This window comes from Crotalus tigris, unplaced genomic scaffold (assembly GCF_016545835.1).
Source record: "Crotalus tigris isolate CLP2741 ecotype Arizona unplaced genomic scaffold, ASM1654583v1 scf7180000024276.985868, whole genome shotgun sequence".
In the NCBI taxonomy this organism is placed as follows: domain Eukaryota; kingdom Metazoa; phylum Chordata; class Lepidosauria; order Squamata; family Viperidae; genus Crotalus; species Crotalus tigris.
Genome location: NW_024100448.1, coordinates 893,914 through 916,407, shown reverse-complemented (window position 1 = coordinate 916,407; position 22,494 = coordinate 893,914). Strand labels below are relative to the sequence as shown.

The following is a 22,494-nucleotide window of genomic DNA, read 5'->3' as shown; positions in this document are numbered from 1 at the left end:
GCTTTTATCAGCCTCTTTAATTTAATAAAGAGTTTAGTAAAAATGGTCTCAAAAATGGCTGCTAGCCTTGATTTAATTTCTCTGCATGCGCATGCTCACAGAAAAATTTGCATACATACATACCCATCACGCTATTCTCTTTTGGGTTAAGCAACGTTTTGAAAAATGCAGAAAAAGAATAAGAAATAGTAAGCAAAATAAATTACAAAGAGGAGATAGGAGAAAAAAAGAAATCTGATTTATACCAATATCATTCATTATACTTCTTCATATTTTTCTTATTCCAGCAAACCATCCTTACATCCACAATGTCCATGCATTACATCATACACTACATTTATTTCTTATATTGTATCATCTCACTTCTGCCTTTTTAAAGATCTTATCAACACTATCTATTCAGGGTGTTCCTCTCAATACACTCATCTTTTATATATTTCTTTTGGAATTCAATCTTCATTCATTCTATCTACAGGACCAAAACATCTGAAAATATTTCCTTCATATTAGTGATTCAACATTCAGCGTATATTTATTTCTTTTACCTATTTTTGTTTTATAATACATACAACACTTAAGTTACTTGTTTCTACTACATATAACTTACTTTTATATTTCTCTTAACATTTTATTCACATAGAACAAATTGTACTTTAGCTGTTTTAACTTATTTGGACATTTGTTCTGCACAACAAATTTTACTAATTATTCTTACTTTTTTAATGTCTTAATTCTTTCCCCGCTTTTAGTAAACAGTCTGCCAGGGTACACATTCATCCATGTATCCCAGAAGTCTTCAAACTTGGCCCTTTTATGACTTGTGGACTTCAACTCCCAGAATTCCTCAGCCAGCCTGACTGAGGAATTCTGGGAGTTGAAGTCCACAAGTCATAAAAGGGCCAAGTTTCAAGACCCCTGATGTATCCTATTGCCCTTTTTTTCTATGCACAACTTCAGTTGTAATTGTTGATTTAATTTTGTCAAATTCAACTTCCTTGGCCTTTGATATATTAAGTTGCAGATCCATTACCTTGTTGCAGCACTCAATTTAACTAACATATACAACATAGCACCAGCTGCATTCAAATGCAACATTCATGTTTCCATTCAATATATCTCTAATATTACAAGCATTTATTATACATTTATCCATAAACAATCAAAAGGATATTATACATTCCGCATTTTTTATTGTTCAGTGTTGAACCATTCAATACTGTTTCATTTATTCTCCTGTTTGTTTTACTTCCACCGTTTTCTGTTCTTATCACAAATATCAACCAATCTTCAGTTCAACATTTCTTCAAGATATCTCATAATTCAAGGCTGTTGACTTTATCGTAGATATTTCTAAATCAACAAAATTCTATATGCTTTCTCACAATTCGTATATTTTTATTGTTTTGTTAAATTGCATAAATCAATCTTCATATCTTATTCTAGGCACAAAGCCTCACTGCACTTCCCAAACTTTGTGTACATGGCTGAGTGTACCTAGGAAGTTTTTAGCATCTATGTAAACAAGGTCATTCAGCACCCATGCATAAATATTGCTAATAATGTTGAAGCGGAAATCTTATATCACTCTATTATGCATATTAATAAGGTAATTCTATGAAAGTAATGTACTGTGTGCCAGATCTTGATGTGATAAGTCTCATCCACATTATTTTTGTATTCAGATATTGTAGTGAAATGAATGGGATGTTATCACAGAGAAGTAGCTCTCGAGTAACTAGGAGTTTGCCATAAAACTTGACAATCAAGATTCTAAAAAGAGGGAGTTTCTAAAGGAAATTCAAATAATGCAGTCCTTCAAATGACCCGTGTGTATTAGATAATTTTGTGCTACTATTCCCTGCAGGTTATATTTAGCAACTATCAGCTCCTTCATAATCTCAACATAGGAATATTGGGTTCTGAATACATGTCAAAATATCTTCCCATGCATTCGTCCCCAACACTTAGCTTGGTATCTGAGAATCCGTTTCAAATGTTTGTGATGGCTGTTAAAAGAAGATAATCTCTTCAATGTTGACCAGTGATCAATGGAATACCATTCCAACAGAACCAGCAGCGAATGCATACGGACATTTGGAAAGAACTAAGAACTGCTTTTCCGCAATGTCTGATGTGTGCCTTTATAGTTGGCTGTTACAATATGTACTGTATCTATGTTATATTATTACAGGGCTGGTGACTTATTTTTATTAACTTTAATTTATTACTATAAAATTAATTTATAGTAAAGTCTGATTTCTGATTAAAAGACATACTTAAAATATTTACACTGTTGATACTTCAGACAGTATTAAAACAATAGTTGATAATGTAATTTATTTTATTGAAGTGAAAATATTTTTGCAGAAATACCTTCTTTCTTACGTTAAGAAGACTAATAAAGCAGGGGTTCTGGGTTCTCAAATTTTGAAGAACGACAGTGACTTAAAATGATACATTGACTTGTGTGCAATAGCACTCTTGCCATGAATGAAATGTATTTATTTGTTTGTTTGTTTTGTTTATTTTATTAGATTTAGATCAGTGGTTCTCAACCTGTGGGTCTGGACCCCATTTGGGGTCGAACGACCATTTCACAGGGGTCGCCAAACAATGCAGTCCGCCTTTTTTTCCCCCTTTTCCTTAGCTGTGCTACTCCCTTTTATTCTATTGGCATACAATAATCCAATAAAACATCACATACTGTATATAAAAACAATCATATACAGTAAATATGTAAAAATACATGCTCAAAATTAAACATATAAATCCCAAGCATGGAGAGAATAAGTATATCCACCTCACTAGTGGAGCCATTTGAACATGTTCTCAGTTTCCTGGTATCCCCAGGCCTGATGACACAAACAGGTCTTGAATGATTTACGGAACATCAAAAAGAATGGAGCCAACTTAACCTTGGAGGGAGGGAGGGAGGGAGGGAATGTTCTACAAGGGAGTGCCACAGTAGAGAAGGGGGACCTGCCTCCTGGGACCCACTAAATCTAAGTCCTTTGTAGACAGTAACCATAATATGCCTTCTTGCCAGATCTAATGGGATGGGCTAATCTGGAAGAGACAGTTCCTCAGATAACCTGGTCTCATGCATTGAAGGGCTTTAAATGTTAAAACCAGTACCCTGAATTGGATCCAGAAGCAAACTGGCAACCAATACATCTTGCAGAGCAGAGGTGTGACATTTGATGTTCTAGAAACACACAAAATTGCCCATGCTGTTGCATTCTGTGCAGGTTGATAAATGCTTTTAATGTGATTATAGTTGAGCAAGAAATATATTTTACCATTTACTTTTAATAATTAAATTTTACAGCAATCTGAATCTGTGAGGTAGCACAGCTACCCACTTTGTGCTTCCAGAAGCAAAATGAGAAGCAAAGTTCCACCAAGGTTTTGACGACACTCCCACTTTGCACAACTCTGGTCAGATTTTAAAAGTATTTGAGATCTTAAATACTCTGTTTGAAAACTGTTTGTGACTCATGAGGATCCTGACTTGTAGCTTGAGAATCACTGTCACTGAGATTTATTATCACTTTCCTGAAAGAAAGATGTCCTAGAATTTATTTCAGAAAGCTTCACTAATAAAATAGGCTATAACATTTCTGAGAATAATTCCTTTGGTCTTCCTTAGTTGAAGTATCCCTTTTTTTTTCAATTTAATATGGTTTTTGGTGAAGGTACTTGGGCATAATGATTCCCTAACGATATCTATAAGTTTTAAATATCATGGAATTGTACTATCTATAATTCATAGATTCATGCATTTACTACAAAGACATTTAAAACATATTTCTCAGTATATTAGGAACTTGGTTAAAATGATAACTTAATATACAACTGAATTCCATCTATTAGAAGGACATTCTTCACTGAAGGCTTTGTTTTTCCTACCTTATCCTAGCCTTCAGCTTTCCCAGCTGTTCTTTGTTTGCTCTTTTGGATAAAGAGAAAACTATTCAAATCCCAGTGCTATAATTTACTATTCCCTGAGTATTGACCCTTATCAATATACAAAAAGGAAAAAGGGGAATTGTCTTTAAAAATATTTAAGTAACTAGGCAAAAAAAACCCCACCTTACCAGCACTTTTAGCTGTGATCTTCGACCCATGTCTCAACAGACGAATGCACACATCTTTACTACAGTGGTTAACCATTCGCAAATGAATACTCCTTCGGGTATGGATTTTTACCAGGCATTTCACCATATTGACTTAAAAGCTGTATTTTCTATTTCAGCTTTAATGAACTAGCCACCCATACCAGCTGTGACCTTTACCAAGTTTCCACTGTGTCCAGCTTGGAAGAGCCCAGCTGAATGAATCAAATAACAGCTTCTAATTCGGCCAATAGAAATAGCCTACTAGAGCACAGAGTGAGTGCCTATTTTTAAACCCTTCCAACTGGCTCATAATACACTAAGTAATTAACAGCAAATGCCAGCCATTCCCTTAACAGTTGTTAATTAACAGCTGCACTATACACTATATATACTAGTCTAAGCACTTGAACTGTTTACTGCGTTATAATGCAGACTACTGAAGCAATAGACATAAAAGTTTGCCATATGTATGTATGTATGTATAAATCATTATGACTTTTATATGGGCATTTATTTTATTTTTTAAATTTGAACCTACACTTTTAATTATCTGCAGAGGCAATCCTGTTTAATTCAGTCTAATGATTGTACAAGTTGCAGGTATAAATATTGAGGTTAGCAGGATGGGTTCCAGTGGTTTCCAGACTTGAGAGGCATTTTGTACATCTGTCTTAGTCCCAAGACTATCATACAATCCCATTGAGTTTTCGTTCATAAAAGTGGGAAGAAGAAATCTAGAGTTTGAACCCTAGAGCACAGATATAGAAAGCCTCTGACTTCTTTGCACTGGGATAAATAATAATCTAATGTAGCCAAATTGTGGCTAGGAATCTTCTCACAAATGTAAAATAGACTTTAATTCAGAACTAAATGACTGCAAATCTAAGATTTACTGGCAAGCCTGGACACAAAGCCTGGCCCTGATGTTGCTGCTTCTGTATCTGCTATTGTAAGAAAATCTTGCACCCAGCTAGGAGTCACGAAACAGAAACAGAAGTAGTGTTTTTGCAAATAGTAATTGATGTTGAATTGCACTATTCTAAGTATACAGTAATTATTTGGACCAACACTTGATCTGCTGGTATTTTCCCCAGGGTTGACTGACTGAAAAAGTGATTTATGACTAGTTGTCGCACTTATGAGTGTTGTAGTGTTCCCATAGCAATGTGATCACAATCCAAGCATTTGGCAACCAGCTTGCTTTTACAACAGTTGCAGCATCCTGGGATCATGTGATCAACATTTGTGGCATTCCCAACCAGCTTCTAACAAGCAAAGTCAATGGAGGAATCCATATTCACTTAATAACTGTGGCAAAAAAAAAATGACCCACTTAACTGTATCGTTTATGGAAGGCGGTTCTGGTCCCAATTGTGGTTTTTAAGTCAAGGACTACTTGTATTTCTGTTATAACAAGACAATTCCAGTGTACCTACAAACTCGGAAGTGATCTGAGCAGAAAACTGCTCTAGAACATGCTGCTATATAAATCCAAAGGTGTGTGTTTGTCAAGTCCTCTCCATAGCACAGTGGTTCTCAACCTGTGGGTCAGGACCCCATTTGGGGTCGAACGACCATTTCACGGGGGTCGCCAAACAATGCAGTCTGCCATTTTTTCCTCCTTTTCCTTAGCTGTGCTACTCCCTTTTATTCTATTGGCTTTTGAAAGCCAATAGAATAGACTGTCTTGAATAGAGTCTAATTCTATTGGCTTTCAAAAGCCAATAGGAATTGTCCAGACTGTCTCTGCCCTGCTGAGCCCACCAAAAGTCCCATTCTGCAAACGGTGCTACACCAGTTGAGTAGTCCTCGACTTACGACCGTTTGGGGGTCGTGGCATTAAAAAGGTTGAGAACCCTGCCATAGCAAAATCTTTTATTATAAGAAACATGAGAGATCAGACAGATCCAAGGCGATTCCAAGAAACATGTGACTGCAATATTCATAGGAATTCTCTTGGTTCAAAGTTTTGAAAGCAAGAGGCCCTCCATAAATCTCATGATTAGGAGAAAAGGTTCCCCCACTGTTCACACAGTCTTCATCTTTCGTCAACTTTCTTCCTTTTTCCACTAAAATACCCAAACAGTGCATGTACATACATGCATGGATGCTGCGATTAGCTATTGTCACGGAAGGGGTTCTTTCTCATGTCGGGGACAATGCTCTGTCTACTTTGCAGGAAAAGAATGCTGACAATATGAAGATGGGAGAGTAACAAAGGAAAAGCTGGCCTTGAATTGACAAAAGGAAAATGCAGGGAACAGGTGGAATATGTATGTATATAATTCTGTATATGTACAATGCGAGTTGACCAACTGGAAGCTATTCTGCTTGTAATAAAAGTTAGCTGCATTATTCTTTGAGAAGTGTAGTAGCTACTGAGTTCCTGAATAAGAAAGCTTGACAGCTATACCCTACCACATGTACAGACACACACCCCCCATATCAACACTCACCAAGAGATTTGGGGGCGCGGATACGGGAAGGAGTATCACGTGGAATGGAGAAAGATCCAGATTTCCAAGTTGTAAGGCTTCCAGGAAGGAGTACAGGGATGGGATCTTGCTGTACCAGGTGGGGACTGATAGCAGGATCTTCCCCTGACAGGGTATAAAAATAGCAGCAGCAGTTAAGCGGAAAGATGTTGCATTAAGAGCTTCAATTACATGCACTTTTGTCTAAAAGTGTTCCTTGACTACTTGATATTAATGGAGGGGTATTTTGTAAGCTTTCTTTTTAGAAATGTTACAATAGGTTGTGACTTAGTCCCATCCCATGGCAGTATTTCCTTAAATATTTTAAGGAAAAGATTGAAGAACAATAATATATCCTAAGATGATCTAGATCAGGGCTCTGCAATCTTGACAACTTTAAGACTTGTGGACTTCAGCTCCCAAAATTCCTCAGCTAGCTATGCTATGCTGGCTGAGGAATTCTGGGAGCTGAAGTCCACAAGTCTTAAAGTTGTCAAGATTGCAGACCCCTGACCTAGTTATGATACAGTCCTTGATTTGTGACAGTTCATTTAGTGACTGTTCAAAGTTACAACAACACTGAAAAAAGTGACTTATGACTATTTTTCACACTTACGACCATTGCAGCATCCCCATGGTCACATGATCAAAATTCAGATGCTTGGCACACCTGGTTCATATTTATGACGATTGCAGTGCTCTGTGGTGATCTCCTTTTGCAACCCTCTGACACGTAAAATCAATGGGGAAACCAGATTCACTTAACCACCGAGTTACTAATTTAACCACTGTAATGAATCACTTACCAACTGTGGTTAAGAAAGGTCGTAAAATGGGGGAAAAGTCACTTAATAAATGTTTCACTTCGCAACATAAATTTTGGAGCTCAATTGTGGTCGTAACTCGAGGACTACCTGTAATGAGTTTCAATCAACAACTACTAGGCAATGAGAAATTACAAAGAATTTATGTCTCAGAATGAAACCCCATCTATGAAATGGAAAATCTAATTTATGATCAAGATGAATCAGTTCCCGCTCTTTTGTATTAAACATCTAGCATTCTATAATCTAAATAATATTTTAATCTAAGTAATTTAAAATTGCCGTCGGTGCATTTTCATCAGCAACATATCAGCAATTGTCCAGCAATTTTGCTAGTTATATGAATGAAAATAACTGTTCAAACATCACAAATGCAATCTGTGCGTTTTGAAAAATTGATTGCTGTTGACTTTACTGATATGCTTTATAAAAAACAAAAAACAGAAGGAGTCTCTTAGTTTAGACTTGCCTTCATCAGAAAAAACCTCTTCCTGGTCATCTGGTGATGGATGGAGAGGTTGCAGGGGTTCCATGTTAATTATGAGTTGTTTGCTTAAAGAATAAGAGCTACGACTTTGAGTAATGTTGGTTCTGTGAAAAAAAGGGATAAATTATCCTACTGACTATATAATAAATTAGGCTGTAGGTATGTATGTAGGCACATACATGAAGAAAGATACTTATGTGGTATATAAAAAAAAAGAAAAAGAAACAGAATCTTCTTGCTACCCTCTTCAAAATATTTATTTGTGCAAAACTTGTTGCAGAACAGTTTGAAGTTATTTACTTTTATTTCTTGTAGCCAATGCCTAGTGAAACCTGAAACAGTGAAATAGAATTATGCAATTATTATTGGTAGTCCTGTAATAACCATTCACTTAGTGACCATTTGAAGTTACAACGGCACTGAAAAAAAGTGACTTCTGACCGTTTTTCACACTTACGACTGTTGCAGCATCTCCATGGTCAGGTGATCAAAATTGGGATGCTTGGCAACTGATTCATATTTATGATGGTTGCAGTGTCCCGGGGAGAGAGCCCAGGTGGTGCAGTGGTTAAAATGCAGTATTACAGGGCTAACTCTGCCCACAGCCAACAGTTCAATCCTGACCAGCTCAAGGTTGACTCAGCCTTCCATCCTTTTGAGATGAAAATGAGAACCCAGATTGTTGGGGACAATATACTGACATTTGTAAATCCCTCAGAGACTGCTGTAAAGCACTATGAAGCGGTATATAAGTCTAAGTGCTACTTCTATGTGATCACCTTTTGCAACTTCTGACAAGCATAGTCAAAACAGATTCACTTAACAATCATGTTACTAATTTAACAACTGGAATAATTCACTTAACAACTTTGCAAGAAAGGTCGTAAAATGGGCCAGGGCTCTCTTAACAAATGTCTCACTTAACAACAGAAATTTGGGGCTCAATTCTGGTCATACGTCGAGGACTACCTGTGTACCAAACTGATTTGAAAACATTTGGATTTTCCTAATCCGATAAATTGGGATTTGAGTTAAAATATTGCCCCTTATTGAAGGGAATGAATCAGGAAACATTAAAAAAAATCCTATAATGTAAATGAATATAAATCCTTCAGCTCCTATTACATATTAAAAGCCAATAGCAATGTTCTACTCCTGGGAGAACAGTAATTAAATATATGTTATACAATTTTTCAATTTGTAATGTATAGGTCAATGTTAGTAGATTCTTTAAGCGTTTTAGATCAGAAAATACCTGTGTACTTCTGGAGGCTCCCTCTGGATCTTTGAACTTGCTTCAACAACTTCTTTTGCAACTTTTCCACTGTCACAAAACATACATGTTAAGAACTCATTTTTGTATGATAAAAAAATTATTTGTTGTGCAGTAACCAAATGTTTAAAGCAACTCATATATTAAGAAGGATACCAAGTAATGGAAAAGCTTTGTCTTTACAAACGGAGTTGAATATTCAAAAGCTATCATTGTGGGATGTTTGCACTATATCCTTAGAAAGCTGGCATTTTAATTATGGCAATACTCTTCTAATAAGGGCTGCAGTTATTTACTTAACTTATTTACTTATTTAAACTAATCTTTGGTGATATCATCAAAGAGCTAGTGCTGAAATTTTTCCTCTATATGTGTGCATGGGTTTGATCAGACAGTTTTAAAGGCAGAAAAAATCATTGAGCCCAAGATAGACTTAATATCCATTTTATCTTTTTTTAAATATATTTTTAAAAATCATACTGAAAGAAATTGGTGGTTTGCTATCTGATTTTAACATTGTGATTTTGAGAATCTGAGTACCTATACAAATGGAATTGGGGCTTACACTGGACCAGGGGTAGGCAACCATGGCTTTTATGACTCGTGGACTTCAACTCCCAAAATTTCTGAGCCAGCATGGCTCAGCTTGGAAACCTCTCCCTTTCCCCTCAGCATGGCTGGCTCAGGAATTCTGGGAGTTGAAGTCCACAAATCATAAAAGAGTCAAGGTTGCCTACCCCTGCACTGGACTATGGTTCATTCAGTCCCAATTTAGAAGAAAAATTCTGCTCAAATTAGTAGCAATAAGCTGTCTAATATACTGTCTACAAAAAACCATTTGTTTTTATCTCTTCATAAATATTTTACATCGTAATTCTAGGTATATTTAATCAGACATAAATTTCCATTATAATCATTGGTGCTTATTTTCAAGTCCATGTGAATAGGATTGCCTATATATTCTCCACATTTATTTTTATATTTCCAGAGCAGTTTATGAAAATATTAATAGAGTCAAAAGTGAGTATTTTTTTAAAAAAAACAGTCTGGACCATTTCATAGGGTAAAATGATACAGTCTTATATTTGTGCACATAGACCTACTGCTTTCATTGAGGTTTAGACTCAGATAATTGTATGTAAGCTTGCAGTCTTAAGGAACTTGATTTTTTTTTTTATTGAATCCATCCATCCATCCATCCATCTTGTCCTGTCCTGTCCTGTATAATTTCTTCCTGTTGGGATAAAAATAACATTTACCTGTATCTAAATCTGCTGCCTTTAAAAAATATTTTGCTGCTGGACATGGTTTTGATTTGGCTTGATTTTGCATACCTTCAGAGGAAACACAAAATGAAATAGTTAACTTTTCAAGGAAGAAAATAAAGTCTTAGTCTACCAACAGACAGACATACTTATCTACGCTATGTCTCTGTGTGTATCTATCTATGTTTCAAATAACCTTTACAAAGCAGATTTTCAATCCAGTATTCAATTACTATATTTCTAATTGTTTTATTACAATTATTTTAGTGAGTCTATGAATTCCCTATCAAGGAAATATTTATAGAAGATATTGTACGAAACCTACAGCATGATACCCAATAACTTATAACTCATACCTGCATTGTGTGGTCCTCACATAGACAGCTAGATATTTAGGCTTGCAGGTATTTATTTACTGGGATGCAAATGATAACAGATTACTCAAACTAGCAGATAGGATTGCATTCCAGTGAAATAAGAATGCTCATTGATCTGCCAGGCTATACTCCCTATACTGAAAAAGGTTTTATGTCCATTTTTATTTTAAAACATGGCAAAACTTAGGATAGTATCAGTGTTTAAGTTTCAGACTACAATCTGAATTACAATCATATTAGAATCACAACTGAGTCCTAAATTTCCATTGCTAACCAAAGCAGTTGTTAAGTGAGTTTTGCTTCACTTTACAACCTTTTTGCCACAGTTGTTAAGAGAATCACTGCAGTTGTTAAGTGAATCATGCGGTCATTAAAGTGAATCTGACTTCTCCCATTGACTTTGCTTGTTGGAGATCAGTTGGAAAGATTACAGAAGTTGATCACATGATCCCAGGACACTGCAACTATCATAAATACTTCCCAGTTGCCAAGTGTTCAAATTTTGATTACATGACTATGAGGATGCTACAACGGTTGCAAGTGTGAAAATTGATAAGTCAGGGGTTTTTTTCAGTGCTGTTGTAACTTCGAACAGTTACTAAACAAATGGTTGTAAATCAACCTGCATCTGTAAATTAACCTGCATCTGTAATTGTTTGAAGAACCAGAAATCAATTAACCTTGAATTTAATGTATAGAATCTTCATACCCCAAGACCAGGGGTAGGCAACCTTGGCTCTTTTATGATTCGTGGACTTCAACTCCCAGAATTCCTGAGCCAGCATGGCTGGCTCAGGAATTCTGGGAGTTGAAGTCCACGAGTCATAAAAGAGCCAAGATGCCTACCCCTGCCCAAGACTAATACTTCAAGTTTAGGATTATTCTGCTACTAGACTTAAAATATCACAATTTAAAAAGGAATTTGTGTTTGCTAACCAAAGAATCTTAATGAAATATAATTAATCTTATATTTTGGATTATTCTAAAGTATTCCTCATAAGTATCCAATTCATTAATTTCATATTTGTTAGAACTTTCAATAAAGTAATCTGTAGATAAATCAAAGGCCATTTTCTCTGTATAGCATGCTGATTTATCATGAAAAGAATCTCAGATTACTTGATATTCTTGGCTCATTTACACATTTGTATTATGTTATTGAAGTGAATTTATACTATTGGATGACAGGAATAGTTCTGCTTACTTGTAAAAAGCCTGATTCTCCACACCACATTTCCAGAGATGCTTGCAAGCTGCTGGTGTAGAAGTATGGAATGATAACATAGCCTTTTTCTAAGCATGTGAGAAAAAATTAAACAAAATAAAATAAAATTTGACTTATTTAACAATGTTAATCTAAAGCCATGATTTTCACTTAGATTAATGTCATAATTACTTCACATTAAACAGTGGGCTTATCTGCATTATTTGCTTGCCCCATCGTCAGATGAGGCTGGCAATTATTTTTGATTGAGTCCCCAATAGCTGACAAAGCAACTTCAAGTTTGTTTTATTTCTGAAGTACACTTTTCCATATTATGTTACCTTGAGGCTCCTATCCTTTTAAATAGAAAAGGAACACTTTTTCAATCAAATCAATGCTCATTATACTCTCAAATATCTAATCAAGCTAACTTTTGTCATGAGTTCTATATAGTATAATGACTAGGATACATTTTTTCTTGTCCTCAACTTTTTACTTTTCTCTTTTCTTTTAAAAAAAACTTGTTTAGTTTTACATCATTTTACTGTTTTTTTTTTCTAAGTAACATGAGGTAGAAAGACAAGATTCAACTTAAATGTTAAGTGTGGATTTGCCCTGGGAAAGGACAAAAAGAGAGCTGATCAGAACTTCTCCAAAGTCCTATTGAATGGACCATCACTAACTATTGAAAAGACCTGAATAACCCTCACTGAGTTTCTGTCAAGCGTCATGGAAATCAGGAGATCCGGTTAATTCAAATAGGTATTAACATTTATTGAAAGCGTAAGCTCTCTACAAGAATCTGCACTGTTAACAGCCAAAGGAAATTGGTGGTAGATAAGGGTAGAAAGAATTCAAGGTGGGCTGGATCTATATCCCTTGTGTGTGTGTGAAAGGACTCATGACTGATGATACATTTGAACCCCTCCCTCGGGCTCAGCCTGGTCATTTCCTAAAATTTTCTTGATTCCATGGGATTATTTGCCATGAAGGTATGAAGAAGAAAAGTGCAAGTTAAGTATTCTTGAAAATACCATCATTAGCCTAATAAGTTAGTCCAGTGGTTCTCAACCTTTTTAATGCCGCGACCCCCAACCGGTCGTAAGTCAAGGACAACCCAACCATCAGAATGGGACTTTTGGCGGGCTCAGCAGGGCAGAGACAGCCTGGACAATTCCTATTGGCTTTTGAAAGCCAATGGAATTAGACTTTATTCAAGAGAGTCTATTCTATTGGCTTTCAAAAGCCAATAGAATAAAAGGGAGTAGCACAGCTAAGAAAAAGGGGGAGGAAATGGTGGACTGTGTTGTTTGACGACCCCCATGAAATGGTGGTTCGATCCCAAATGGGGTCCTGACCCACAGGTTGAGAATCACTGAGTTAGTCATACATTGTATAAAGTTTATTTTAGATGTCAAAACTATTAACCATTCTAGGTAGCTTGAAATAGTGACAGCATATAAACTCATTAGATCAGGGGTCCCCAACCCTCAGTCTGTGGACCTGTACCAGGCTGCAGCATGCCAGCAACCAGGCTGCACAAACAAGCAAAACCCCATCTGCAGGATGCAGGCAGCACACAAAACCACACCTCCTCCAGTCTGTGGAAAAACCTCTCTCCACGTAACCAGTCCCTGGTGCCCAAAAGGTTGAGGACCTCTGCATTAGATGATATATTAAATATATAGTTGGGGAATCTTGGTTTAAAAAACAAACCAAAAACAAATTTGCAAAATTAATATTTGTAGTATGACTTCTGTTCTGGAAATTTGTTTTCAATTATTTTTAATTTAGAGTGTAAACCAAATAAAATATATTAACATGTTAGATTATGTTAATTATATATAATTACATACACACACAATCCTTTCTTATTATACACAGACATCCATCTATATATCTATCTATATAATATAGATAATTATCTATATAATCGATCTCTATCACATGCATTTTTGGTTAGGACTTTTTGCCAGTACTCACTCATATAGTAGCATAACTAGTCTATTCAAATAGTTAAGACAAAAAGTTACTTTGTAAGAGCAAGAATAAACATATTTCATTTTTATGAGAAATACTTAACTAAACTATTTCAGAATGTAAGAAACAAAATTTCTAACCTCCTTCTGAATTGCAATCACATAAAATGTCTTCCCTTCAAACTTCAATTTACAGACATCAGACCTATAAGAAAAAGTTTTTAAATTAGGAAAACAAACTGCAGCTGACACTTCTATGTAAATATATGGAAGACAAAAAGAAGCTGCTAGAAATGACATTCACTTCTTAATCATGTTACTACAGACTTCAGTTTGGATCTCTGTACTTATAATTTACTTTGTGCCAAAATTATTCAATTGTTCCCATAGATGACGTATCTGGAGCAAAATTTCTAAAAAAAATCTCCACCAGTTTCAAATTTACTCTTATTCCTGACCAGTTTCTAAAACATTTGAATTACAAACCATTGGATACAGAAGAAGAGGTTTTAATATTTCAATATTTAATACTGCCAAAGTTTATGACCCAGCAATAAGATAACTTTAATTTTTTGTGGGTTTTTTGGCTATATTCAGACAACTCAAATGATTCCTCATTCCCTCTTCCTAATCAAGGGACTCACTTTTGTTTCCTGGCAGGCCAGGTCACAAGATGACTGAATCTGGCATGCTATAGTCAAATTTAAATAATTGACCAGGAGAATTTAATCTCAGACAAACCTGGGGCTGTTTAGGAATAAATCAAAGGATTAATTAAACAGTACATTATACAGAAGCAGCAAATTTGTCCAAAATGCTCTCAAGATATCCCATCCCCTTGTCAAGTGTACTTGCAAACAGTGTCTCAAGTAAAGTTTTCTCTGTATTCTATAAAAAAAAAAAAAAACATTCAGGTTCTTACCATTTTAGCAAATGTATCCTTTTATTTCCCTGGAAAACCACAAAACCTGTGGCTGTGAATCCTAAAAATGTTGTGGTCCCAGTTGAATCCTTTTAAGGAAAAACAAGAGAGCATTAATTAGAATTATGGGAAAGTGCAAACATTCCAAATATATATACTTTTACAATACAATATCTCCTTCCATGAAGGCATTTCCACTTACAAAGCCAAACATGATGGAAGATTTTTAAATGATACAGGAAATAGTTGTAGGGGATTCATTGCATGAAAGCAGTTATGTGTATCTTTCCCCCTACAAATTTGTAACCATCTTCCAAAGCACAATTACTATAAAATTATACAGAGTTTTTAAAGTGCAGTCTCGAACACCATCAAACAACTTGATATCTATAGAAAACAATGATATAACAATATCTGGTGCTACTGTATATTATTGGAATGAGATCAACTTAGCATTGAAATAAGGTATGTATAACAATTACTTTTGTACAGAACCAAATATCTACTTTGCAGCAAAACTGCTTTTTGAGTTTGCCTTTAAAAGCAATATAAAATACTTGAAAAAATGTAAATTTACAAATGAAAGTGATATTGATTTTCCTACATAATTTATTCTCTCATTTTATTAAGTGTATATATTTGCTTCTTGTAGTTATAAGAATTGCATAATAAACCCCACTAGAACTGACTGTCTATCTATCTACCGTGTTTCCCCGAAAATAAGACCTACCCCAAAATAAACCCTTGCCAGGTTTTTTGGGGTGGGTCTAATATAAGTCCTTCCCCCCAAAATAAGCCCTATTTTAGAGCCTGCGCAGCAGACAGCCCATCCATTCCGTCTGGTTGTTCGTGGTGCCGCAATCATGAGGTGATACGAGGCAGATTGGGGAGTGGGTGGGGCTGCCTCACACACCCCACACCTGCTTACCTCAGGGTCCCCTCAGCCAGGCCTCCTACACCCCGACACCTGCCTCGCCTCGGAGTGGCAGCAATGACAGCCCTGCCTAGCAGGAGCCTGCATAGCCGCTGCCAGACCACTTTTTCTGTGGCCACTGGCTGCCTCTCGCTTTGCCCAGGGCTCCATTCTCAGCTCCTGAGGCCTTTTCCTGAAGGCCTCTACTAGCAAAATGGAGGGCGGGGGCAATGCACGCATCAACTAGGGGCTCCGTTCTAAGATGCAGAGGCCTTTCCTAAAGGCCTCTGCCAGTGAAATGGAGGCCAGGGGCGATGCATGCAAACAGAGGCAAGTGGCCTCAGAAAAAGTGGACCAGCAGTGGCTACAAAGGCTCTTGCTGAATGGGGCTGTTGGTGCCGCCACCACGAGGCAAGACAGTGGAAAAAATAAGACATCCCTCCAAAATAAGACCTACTGCCTCTTTTGGAGCCCAAAAAATATAAGACCGGATCTTATTTTTGGGGAAACACGGTATCCCAAATAAATTGAATAAACTATAAACTGTATAAGCTGAAGCATGTAGAAGAGACATTTACCCAATTTTGAAAACAAAAACTACATCATTTTTTTTAAAAAAAAGTCTAGATCTTTTCTACCTTGCAAGGATGAGGATCAACACCATAGGTTTCTAATGAATGTGCTCTTAATAATAAATTAAATTCAGCAACAGCTGGACTCTGGCCCCTAGAAATCATGAAAAGAGAAATAGTTTGTGATAAACTATGAACAGTTTAAACCAATAATATTGGCTAAACAGGAAATAAAAAACTTTCATGTGATTCTGCTGATACTCTGCCACAGAAATTAATTCCTTTGGATTAAGCCTAGCTCCTGTTGACATATTGCAGGGCTCCAGAGAGCTGTGCAGTTAATCAGGGGCTATCAAGTATCATTCAACTATTTTCTATCTTTTAATATATACAGTATAAGCAGTTGGAACATAATAAGGGACAAGTGTCAATCTTGATTTCTATCCATTTACTTCCTAAATTCCTTGAAAAGAATTACTCAGATTAAGTTAATCTTTTCCTGCCCTTGAAATAAATAGGAAAATATGAAAAGATATTTAGTTTACAGTATATTTGATTAAAATATGTTAGCCTTCTAATGGTCCACTTCATTTTCATATCTGCCTGCCTACCTACCTATGCATGCATGTACTCACACAAACACATATCCTAGAAACAACCTGGACCAATTTGGCGACACACCTTAAGGCTAATTTCAAAGATGTAATCTCTCAATTCCATTTGTACATTTTCAAGTGTAGGAACTGTGCTTCTCATTTTCTGGTGTTATCCCTGGATATAGCTCAGAACAAAAGATATTCAACTGAACAGCCCTTGAAGAGGGAATAGCAGATAAAATATGTGGCAAATCCATTCATCAGAGCATTCCACAGTTTATATCAGTCTTATAATCCAGGTTGGCTTGTGTATTGATGAAAGATTAATAAAACTGAAGCACGGGAAGGGTGCAGTGGTGGGATTCAGCCAGTTCACACCAGTTTGGCAGAACCTGTAGCTAATTTTTTGTTGCCCAGGCCCAGAACGGAGCTCCGGAAGCAGCATCCACATAGAGAACTGGTTGTTCACATATTTGAATTCCACCACTGGATGGGTGGTACAGAAATACAACATTGTCCTCTTTTGTTCCCTCATTTACCCACATATCCAAGATTTCAGATGTTAAATCTGTGCAACCAGAAGCAAATATCACTCTGCTATCAAAATAAACCCTTGTGTCAATTCATACAAAGTAAATTGCGAAAAACCTGGCCACTGAGCACTGCCTACTAAAGCCACCACCTCCTTTCTAAAGGATCAACCAAGTGTGGTCTAAGTGAGAAAAAGGGGTACTTTGCAAGCAGATACATTAATCATCCAAGATCTGGCTTACTGGCAAATATGGCAGTCCCAGCCCTAAGGATTCAAAAGTTGGGGCAACCAGAAATTAAGTCCAGAAATGCAGAGGTACTATCACCATTTAATTATTCCTGTTACCCTGCAGACACAGCAATTTTTGAACAATAACTGCAAGCTTATGTACATTCTGGCAACACAAGCAACATCACACACTCAGATGGTCCAAACATGTACTGATGCATACAAAATAAATTATGAATAGTGTACTGATAGCAGAATTAATCGTCTTTTGCTCAGGACCAAGCTCCACTATTGCCAGTCACCAAGAGTCCTATATGTTTACTTCATCTCCACATTTTTCAATAATCTTGGGGATAGACACAGATTAATAAAGCACATAGTGTGGCATTACCTTTGATTTCCTAAGTGCAAAACATACTATATTGTATGTTGTTGAAAGCCATTTAGATGTATCCAATTAAGATAGGATTCATTATGTTTTGAGAGCCTCAGTTACATGCAAAATTTACTAGTCTTTGGTAATTTCACTGTAGACTTATTCCATTGACTATAGCATTATCTCAGATTCTGATGTCCAAGGATCTTACTTCAAACAGGCACTTATTGTCAGTCCATCTTCCTTCATACACATCCAACTATCTCTTTGCAATACCAGGCTGATACAGTACTTTTCATCTTGCTTCCAAGGTGAATCTGCCTCAGAGTGGGAGGGCAGTTTCCTCCCAAATACTTTTGTCCCCAGGCATATCTTCCAAGAAGCTTTTACTTAAGGAAATCAGCCTCACGTGTTCAAATCCTATTCCATCCCAAGAGTCCAAATCATGTTGAATTTTTGAAGTCACGAAATTTGTGCCAACAAAGCATTTCCTGTACCCTCTCTGTAGTTCAGATACATAGTGGGCTTCTGATTGAAAAAATGGAACTGCCTTTTTAAGAGATGGTAACATCTGTACAGATCATGGCTGGTATTTAATTAATTTTTATAAAGAAGTTTGACAAAGCAAGATGGTTTTGTTCTGTTTACATGGGATAAGAAACTAATTTACTTACTATAGTATAAAGTGCAGTAAAGTAAATACTGTAACAACTAATGCTAGCAGCTTTTTGTACTCAACATGCTTTAATCCCAAGCATATTTAGGCATCACTACATCTGGACTGCAAAAAATCTCCACGATTGTTAGATGGCAGCAAAGAGAGTTGTTTTTGCTCTCTAGTGGATGTCCAGATTTTTACAGTTCAGTCTGGTAGCTACAGTTCAGTCACAGACTAACCAGACTGAAGAATTAAGCAAGATGTTAGAAAATATCATTAAAATATAGATGAAATAAAATCAATGTATATGCACTAAGATGTTTGGCAATTTATATATACTGTGATTGTAACAAATAAAATACTAGTCCTACACATATAATTAAAATACATGTAGAAGAAACAAGGATCAAAGTAGAAGAATGGGAAGCAAAAATTGAATCAAAAGAGGAAAAATTAGCCTGTTTAAACAGCAGATCTTCTAAACGGCACTGTTTTGTATCATGTCTGTATAATGTAGTAGTCGTTTTTAAAATATTATACTACACTTAACATCTTAACCCATTAACATCTTGACTATATTAATTTTACTACACCTATAGGTAAGCAGCAAATCCAAGGAAAAATAAATTTTCCTGCAGTTTCACTAAAAATAACTAAGTAACTTCCTTAAATGGCAATCTCAATTACCTGAATTCATTTTTATGTATTTCGCCAATTTTTCTTTCCAGCTTTTGAGATTGTTTAGGGAAGATCTTAAATTCACTGACGTAATTATCCACATGTTCATCAGAATCAGAATCACCTAGTTCAGCTGTACAGGAAAAAGAAAAACAGAGAGGAAACACCAAATACATTCTTACCAAATGAGAATTTCAACACTGGAAATGCACTATTTACAGTTCAAATATAAATGGGTTTCATCGCATAATCCCGAAGCTCTGATACTTATCTTTAAAGTTTTTATATTCACCTTTGAGCTGTTGATTTCTGAAATATCATTTTTTTTTTCCAATTGAAAGGTATTTCTATAGGAAAGTCAATTTTGTAATTCTTCTCCAGGTCCCCCTACATAGGCATGTCAAACTCGCGATGTCACGTGACATCGTGCGATGTATCGCGACTTTTTCCCCATTGCCGGCAAAGGGGTGGGGATGGTTTTGGTGTGATGCATCTGGCCCGCAGGCCAGCAGTTTGACATGCCTGCCCTACGTTATCTATGCCAATGGCCTCTAAGGAAAAGGATCCATTGATTGTAGGCTCTTATCTTTAAAATACTTTCTTCAGGTTTTCAACTATTTTCAGTACCAACCAAATATCTTTCTCAATCTATTCTGTTGCAATAAGTTATAATTCCATGGGGTTTTTTTTCCTGTTTATTAGTTTGGCATTGTTATTTGTCCCTATTGTTTCAAGCTGTGGTAACTGCTTTGGAAACAGCAGTGCTGCAGGTCATTTACATTTTATAAAGAAAGCAAACATACTAATTTTATAGTAAAACATAGCACGGATATTAAACAACAAGAAATCATATTTTATTCATTATTAAGTAGCAGGCATGCCATTCAGATTTTAACAAGAAATTTGTTTTATTTGAGGCACTTTATTCAATCTTATGTATTATTAAATCTCATTAGGTGATTTCCTAATTTAAAACACACAATAAAACTATAGTTCTTTTAGCTGCTTAAGGAAACAGAAAAATGGGGGCAAAGATTTCAATTCTCAACCAGAAAAAAATCCAATGCTAACTAATAAATAAAATATCTGACCAATAAACATAAAGATAATATAATCATCACAAAACTGACCACCTGTCGTGGCTCTGCAATACATTGAAATGAGGTGTTCCACAACATGCAAGGGCTTACATCAGGGGTCTTCAAACTTGGCCCTTTTATGACTTGTGGACTTCAACTCCCAGAATTCCTCAACCAGGCACACTGACTGAGGAATTCTGGGAGTTGAAGTCCACAAGTCATAAAAGGACCAATTTTGAAGACCCCTGGCTTAGATGAATAGTGACAGTAGTAGCTTCCTCAAAGGTTTTTCTTAACTGTTTCCCCACGCATGTATGTGCATAGCCACTTTGCTTCACTTTCTTCTCAAAGTGTACATACCTGCCAAATATCTAGTTTTTGAAACTACCACACAGGCCTTACAAAAGACAATTCAAAGAGAGGAGCTGCTTTCATGAGCACCTCAATCCAATGATCTGTATAGCCCTACAAATATGTAGCTTTTTACTGAGACAGCATGAAAGGATCAGCAGCATTATCTGTGTCAACAATATCTTTCTCCTATACAGTGAAGAAAAAATATATGTTTTCATCCTTTATTTCAAAATAGTGTGGGAATGTGAATAGAAGGCAGGAATATGCAACAGTAGAAGCAGTAGACTAGAAGCAGTGGAAAGCCACAGCCTATTGTCTAACTTACATACCTACTTATAAGTGGACAAAATCCAGACTAAAGTATAATTCATCTATCTTGGATACAACACTATTAATTTTAAAACCGTGCTATTATAGTGCCGTGAAGTAAAAGTACCAGAGTACAATCATTTCACTTACCTTGAATAATGCACGCTCCCAGGTAAGCAGCATCAGAAAACCCACACAGCAAACGGCCATGGAAAATATCTCTTTTGATTTGGAGGTATAAAAGGTACCTGCATTTTGTAAGGAAAAAGATTTCTGTTTTTATTTTCTCCCCCCCTCTCTCAATAATTCTAGTTTACTCATGATCAGATATTGGGTGAAAATGCCACAATGAGAACAGCAACATATCTAGAAGGCAATTGATTAGGAAAGTCTGAACTGCAATTTGTAAAGCAATGCAGAAAAGGAAATTTGGGAGGGAGGGAGGGAGGGAGAGAGGGAGAGAGAGAATCACTTCCCTACCTTCCATACTATATTTCCAATAAAGAAATAAAAATAGAAGCATTACACTGAGTTACAATGTCTGGCTTATAACATGTATTACAATTTATTCTTTTTTAAAAACAAAAACCCTATACAGTATGGTATTGTCACTATGGGAAAACACTAAGGAATGTATACCTTCTATTTCTGTCTATGCGCTCAAATTGTGTTTTCTAAAATAGTTTTTTAAATAGACGGGTATTATGCAGTTCAATTTGCAAGAAGAAATAATCTTATGGTTGCTCAATATGTCCTTAAAGGACAAGCAGTTATAGAAGGCTGATATTTTGAATAGAGGAATAGTGAGAAAAGGAGTGCTTATTCTTTCTCCCTTGGGCTATTATTTGGAATCAGAAGAGAAAGGATATGGATAACTGCATTTTGCCTCTGGCAGTTAGAAAGATTATTTACTGAAGTAGTGGCAAGGGAAAGGATTAAGCATAGCTTGCTTAACAACCACAACTGAAAATATAACAGTCATTGAACAAAGCAGTAGTTAAGCTAGATATAAGGTGACCACTTCAGTCAATGACCATGATCCCAGCATTCCCAGTTGCAGTCGTTAAGCAATCTTACAGATGTTTAAGCAAACGCACAGAGCTAAAATCCTTCTCTTCCTGCCTCTCTGAGCCTGCAGAGCCTCAGACATGGAGAGGCAAGGAGATAAGGCACAGAGAGGCAGGGAACAAGTATTTTAGTATGCTAAGTTTGGTCCAGTGGTTAAAGCACTAGGCTAGAAAGCAGAAGACTGTAAGTTCTGGTCCCATCTTAGCCA

The 22,494-nt window shown here is 36.2% G+C and overlaps 1 protein-coding gene across 4 annotated transcripts in view; it reads right to left on the bottom strand.

The window, feature by feature from the left end:
* The window catches only part of FRMD3 (FERM domain containing 3), a 78,093-nt gene that overhangs the window by 11,736 nt on the left and 43,863 nt on the right, over positions 1-22,494 (bottom strand). For 3 of the 4 annotated variants that reach the window (XM_039323511.1, XM_039323513.1, XM_039323514.1), the window contains 11 exons: positions 21,369-21,466; positions 19,486-19,609; positions 16,475-16,562; positions 14,924-15,012; positions 14,143-14,206; positions 12,023-12,111; positions 10,436-10,510; positions 9,159-9,227; positions 7,886-8,007; positions 6,575-6,718; positions 124-138 (listed from right to left, as the gene is read on the bottom strand). In XM_039323511.1, the coding sequence (XP_039179445.1) occupies positions 124-138; positions 6,575-6,718; positions 7,886-8,007; positions 9,159-9,227; positions 10,436-10,510; positions 12,023-12,111; positions 14,143-14,206; positions 14,924-15,012; positions 16,475-16,562; positions 19,486-19,609; positions 21,369-21,466 (977 nt within the window). The remainder of the gene's footprint in view (positions 1-123; positions 139-6,574; positions 6,719-7,885; positions 8,008-9,158; positions 9,228-10,435; positions 10,511-12,022; positions 12,112-14,142; positions 14,207-14,923; positions 15,013-16,474; positions 16,563-19,485; positions 19,610-21,368; positions 21,467-22,494) is intronic. The other variant, XM_039323512.1, reaches the window with a different exon arrangement.